Genomic DNA, 6,000 nt, shown 5'->3' with positions numbered 1-6,000 from the left:
GTACTGTACAGTCAACCTAGTGATGTCATCTTACTACTGTACTGTACAGTCAACCTAGTGATGTCATCTTACTACTGTACATTACAGTCAACCTAGTGATGTCATCTTACTACTGTCCTGTACAGTCAACCTAGTGATGTCATCTTACTACTGTACTGTACAGTCAACCTAGTGATGTCATCTTACTACTGTACTGTACAGTCAACCTAGTGATGTCATCTTACTACTGTACTGTACAGTCAACCTAGTGATGTCATCTTACTACTGTACTGTACAGTCAACCTAGTGATGTCATCTTACTACTGTACTGTACAGTCAACCTAGTGATGTCATCTTACTACTGTACTGTACAGTCAACCTAGTGATGTCATCTTACTACTGTACATTACAGTCAACCTAGTGATGTCATCTTACTACTGTACTGTACAGTCAACCTAGTGATGTCATCTTACTACTGTACTGTACAGTCAACCTAGTGATGTCATCTTACTACTGTCCTGTACAGTCAACCTAGTGATGTCATCTAGCAGCGCCCTAGTTGGTGAAAAGGTAAAATGATCATGTTTCTAGCAAATGTAGGTACATTTCAGACTGAAGTGAAATGCAAATGAACTGGAGTCTTATGATCAATGTCCTCTGTGTGGAGGTTGGTGGTGGTTTCTCCTCCCCTGGCTTACCTCCAGTGTTGGCCTGCTGGTGCAGCGAGGTGATGAGTTTGCTCCTGGTCTCCTGGTCTCCAGCCAGCGTGAAGGTGTAGGAGAGCAGAGCGCTGGTGTACAGGTTGTCCAGCTGGCCTGCTACCGCTGCCTTCAGACAGCCCAGACACCTCTCCACCAGGGGGTCCTGGTGCACCACAGGCCGGAGAGAGGGAGAGTCAGAGAGAGAGAGAGACACACACAGGTGTGACCAAGTCAACATGGCTCCAGTCCCAAGTCACTCGCACGTCTTGAGGCACCAGTCTCACGCCGAGTCTCCAGTCTGAATGGAGATGAGCAAGTCAAGGAAGCATATTAAACTGTAGGACTCACTGTGATGTTAGTGTCCAGCTCCAGCAGACCGGCGGTGATGTAGGCTGTCAGGGACACGTCATCACTAACTCCTCCCTGGAGAAAACACAGCAGCATGGGAGGAAGGGTAGCATCACTGGTTTGGGATTTTGCCTCTGTGTGTGTGTGTGTGTGTGTGTGTGTGTGTGTGTGTATTCTCTGCTGTTAACCTGCAGGCCATGGGCGATATCTCTCCCTGCACACATCCACTTCTCTATGCAAATTAGCTCTCAGATTGAGCTAATTCTGGGTTTGCATCTCAAAAAAAGAAAAATCCCTCCTAAAACATGGTAGATACTGCCAGTGTATATATACATATATATACATATATATATATATATATATATATATATATATATATATATATATATATATATATATACTGCGCTGAAGTAGAAGTGGATGAGGCCAATTGCAGCACTGAGACTAATTACAACATTGATGATACCTAACAGTGTTAAGGCCCAATTATGCTCCAGTCTCATACGAAAATAAATGCGTCCGTTTCAAACGATGTAAACATCACTGCCCACATGCTTCCATGCGTCTTTCACGTTGGTATCATGTTAAGTAATACATCCACTAGTGGGCAGTAGAGCGTCAAATCTGTGAGTGTGTGTGTGTGGTACTGCTTCGTTTCATCCGTATCCATAAGCTTTGAGAAAACATGCAGAGTTACACGCGAAATGAACGCAGAGTACGGACAGAAAGCTGCGTCCGTGCGCATATCTGTATTTAACGTTCAGCATTATGGGGTCTTAATCTGAGGGTGGAATTAGAACTGATCCATTTACCATCTTTCCCCTCATACATGTTTCAACTGTTGACTTTCTCCAGTGTGTGTGATGATGATGTGATGCTTCTGAGGAAGACGGCACTAGTCTGTTTATATATGAATGTTTACTAAATTGAGTGAATCAAGTTTAGACTAGATGAACGTTTTTGGAGCTCCAGGTACCTTCATGCCGTTATGGAAGAGTTTGCCCACAGAGGTGATGCAGCCGTCAGGCCGCTGGTGGCCGGCCAGCCACCTCCTGGCTTCTTCAATGTGCCTGGAGTCCACAAAGATGTACGGCCTCGCCCCGCCAAACGACTTCATCACAAAGGCGGTCAGCCTGAACACACACACACACACACGCACACACACACACACACACACACACACACACACACACACACACACACACACACACACACTTGAACCCTACTTCAGGACATTGACATAACCCAAGGACCCTAAAAAGAAGGACCCTAAAAAGAAGGATAAGACATCACTCACGTCACAGCGTTTGAATTTGGCTTTGGGGCCAGTTGTATTGAAGTGAATGGGGCAGGCAGGGTAAGTCCCACTATAAACCATCATATTTGTTGTTTCACCGTTGATTGGAAAATGCTTCCACCAGATTAAAGAAAAGACATTCTGTGATGTTGACTGATGTTCATGTTCATGTGTCATGATGTAGTTTAGCTAATCTACAGTAGCTCTATTTTGGACCAACAGGGTCTTGAGTTGAGCTACGAGCTACGAGCTATGATCTGTTTGGAGACCAATAATAAGTCAACAAAATGAGTACATTCACATTAACATGAACAAGATGTCAGATATGCCTCATCCCACCCCCTTCCTCCATGTTCTCCATATATACATCAGGGTCACCCCCTTCCTCCATGTCCTCCTTATATACATCAGGGTCACGTGTGTGACGACTGTGTGAAACACACAATTAGAGTTGGGCCTGGGTACAAAAAATCTAACCGCTTTGATATTATGGCCAACACTGAACAGGTATAAGCTCGTACAGACTACAAGATCCTGGTGAGTCGTCAGTCTCTGTTCCTTTCACACTATACAACTGTCTTCTAATCAAGGGTCTTTGAGTCGTTGTGGTTTTCACACTATATGACTGAGCTGCGACACATTACAAGATATTTCACTAGGAGAATCCCTGACAAGTCCACAAACGCAGTCTGGCACGGCCATATTTGGCCGTGCTTTAGTGAAAGACATCAATTCCGTTCCAAAAAGCTGACATCACTGTGCATTCAGGATGTGAGTGATCTGGTATTTTAATGGTCAATTTAATCCAATTACCCACTGGAATTTCAATAAATATATTTTTATATGAAAACATCGATGCGACTGACTGCCTCTGCCCTAGTTTCTGCTTTTCTGCTTATCATAAGCTACGCTCCGAATAAAGAATGCTTATAAATGGATTATGGGAACTGAGCAATGTGTATTTATAACCATATTCTCATATCGTTATGCAAATACTCAAGCCATTTATTATTTAGTAGGGATGTCAACTGATAACCGTTTAACTCAGTGATACTCAACTTGCGGCCCAGATGCACTGTAAAAAAATATATATATATATATTTTTTTGCAATTCCATTGCGGGCCACACACCGCGGGCCGCATGTGGCCCGCGATGGAATTGCAAAAAAATATATATATATATTTTTTTTTACAGTGCACCTGAACGCTAACCTTGCTTGCAAGATGGATAACCTCGCGAGATCAAAAGAGATTCTCTCGACGTAATCCATCTTGTCATGCACAGGCAGTTAACTCATTGAGTGCCAGCCACTTTTGGAGAACGGACGCTCCCAGTGCCAGAGTTTCAGAGCGTTTTCAGTGATTTCTCGAGGCCCACAGAATATTGTGTGATATTACTATGTAAACACTGAACATGCACAAAGAACGATGAGACTCTCTTCTATCATCTGCAAAAAAAGTTTATTGATACCATTTTCCGTTCTTTAGTTATGAGCCGGAGAAGATAGGTTGTTTTGAGCAAAAAGACACGTTTCAAATTAGAAGCTGAGTTATTCCGCCTTTTGTGAAATGAAGCATTTCAAGCACATTCACTGAGTCTGAAGCTAATATTTTCTGATGTAGTGACGTGGTGTAGTTGTGTGGTGCCCTGCGTGCCCCACCCCCCTATCCCCCCCTCAGCTGCAAACTCCTCCCCACACTAACACACAGCCTAACACGCACCCAGTCTATTTTCGGAGCGCTCCGTTTTTGTGCGCCGGCTCCCAGCGCGACACGGAAATGCCAAACCGGACTGCAGGGAAAGGTTTGGCCCTTCGGTGTCGGGTGCTGCCTTTCTGGCGGCTAATCGTGTGGAGAAACTATGCAGACAGACAGACAGAGGCAGAGGGGCTCAGTTGTGGGCGCGGATTGACTGCTGTTCGCAGCCAACGTCAGCTGCAGACAGAGCAATCTATATGGCTCTGGCTGCAGCATGAGCGGTTTCTCTTTCATCACGGGGCTTTTTCCTGCTGTTTTCCGGACCTTTCTCTAATCTGGAGAGCACTGTCGCCACATAATGAGTCCGTAAAATAGGTTATACACCTTCAATAGCTACAGTACAATATTTGTACAGGAGATGCAGGAGGCTTTGATCCACGTCCCACCGTCAAAAAACGCATTTGACGTCGATCGACGTCTTTGGCACTCTACGTCACTATTTACTTTGACGTCGATTGATAAGATGATTGGTTGAACCATGCCGGCCCGACGAATCAGCGGCAGCCTTAGGCGGGCTCAGGCTCGTCTGGGCAACTTCTCCAGCCAGGGGAATGTACTGAGCTATAAATAGTACATTTAATCTTGTCGGTTATTTTGGTTAATGATCGCTTAATGAGTCCCCATTATTAAGCTATCTACCGTAAATTTCGGACTATAAGCCGCGGCTTTTTCCCCGTTTTTTGGCCCTGCAGCTTATATAACGGTGCGGCTTATCTATGGATTTTTTCGAAAAAAAAAAAAAAAAAAAAAAACGGAATTCTCTCTTCTTTAGCACTCTTTCTAACTATAAATCCACTTCTGTTTTAATTTCCTCTCTTGCCCTCTTTTCACCACACCGCGGACACTGTGTGCACTGTAAAAAAAAACACAGGTGGTGTTGTGTTATGTTGTTTTGTTGAAATGTTAATAAATGGGAGCTTCCTCAAACAGCCATCTCTTTCCCGACAATCCCCTCTGTGCATGAACCCTTACATATGGTAATTAAACATTAAAACACAATAAAAAAAAAAAAAAAACATTAAAACACCTGCGGCTTATAGTCCGGTGCGGCTTATATATGTAACAAACAGGCAATTTTGCTGCTGCGGCTTATACTCCGGTGCGGCTTATAGTGCGGAAATTACGGTACATTTTATTATTTAGGCTTCAAATGCTTCCTAATTATGTAACGGCAACATCACAGTGCTGCTACTGTATGTGGCAGTCCGTTATTAATATGATTGACTGGTACTTACCAAGTGTTGCCAGAGGGGTCGCTCTGCCCAAAGGCACTGTAGGAGCCATCTCTGTGCTTGTAGTTGAGCTCCCTCTGGTATCCTACAAATGCACGTGCCACACACACACACACACACACACACACACACAAATCACATTATGGAAATTATTGATTTTTTCCGTGAGGGGCAATTTCTTTTAACCTTTATTTATACAGGGGGAGTCTCTCTGAGAGCAATGCTCTCTTGTTCACATTCACACACACATTCACACATAAAAATGAATACAAATATATACCTAATACAGGGAAACTGGACATAACAACACGTAACGGCATGTCGTTTGTGAAAATGTTAAATAGCAGAGATCCAAGGCAGCTACCTTGTGGTACCCCGCATTCCAGGTGCCGACTGTTGTGAGCGGCACGCCAATCCGAGGACACACCCTAAGATACGTAGATCCTAAAAGGCAATATGTGACACAAGAACACACACTGGGAAGGAGCCAAGGACTCACCGGACTCCAGGAAGCGCTTGGCCTTGTCCTGGATTTCCTTGGTGAGCTGCCCGGTGCTCTGCAGGTAGTTGAGGATGTAGATGTTGGGAGCAAACAGCACCATGTTCTGCTCCCCACAGCCATAGGGCATGGCCAAGAGCTTGTCCAGGTTCCTCAAGGCCCGGCCCATCAGGTCACCTGGAGCAC

At 44.5% G+C, this 6,000-nt stretch overlaps 1 protein-coding gene across 2 annotated transcripts in view; it reads right to left on the bottom strand.

Moving 5' to 3' along the window:
• Window positions 1-6,000, bottom strand: part of LOC310777328 (alpha-2-macroglobulin) — a 74,887-nt gene that overhangs the window by 12,603 nt on the left and 56,284 nt on the right. For both annotated transcript variants that reach the window (XM_083637660.1, XM_083637659.1), the window contains exons 24-28: window positions 5,815-5,991; window positions 5,319-5,400; window positions 2,005-2,161; window positions 1,029-1,103; window positions 678-843 (exon numbers count right to left, since the gene is read on the bottom strand). In XM_083637660.1, the coding sequence (XP_083493786.1) occupies window positions 678-843; window positions 1,029-1,103; window positions 2,005-2,161; window positions 5,319-5,400; window positions 5,815-5,991 (657 nt within the window). The remainder of the gene's footprint in view (window positions 1-677; window positions 844-1,028; window positions 1,104-2,004; window positions 2,162-5,318; window positions 5,401-5,814; window positions 5,992-6,000) is intronic.

Source organism: Poromitra crassiceps, assembly GCF_964638095.1.
Source record: "Poromitra crassiceps genome assembly, chromosome: 5".
Lineage (NCBI taxonomy): Eukaryota > Metazoa > Chordata > Actinopteri > Beryciformes > Melamphaidae > Poromitra > Poromitra crassiceps.
This window is presented reverse-complemented; position numbering and strand designations above follow the sequence as displayed.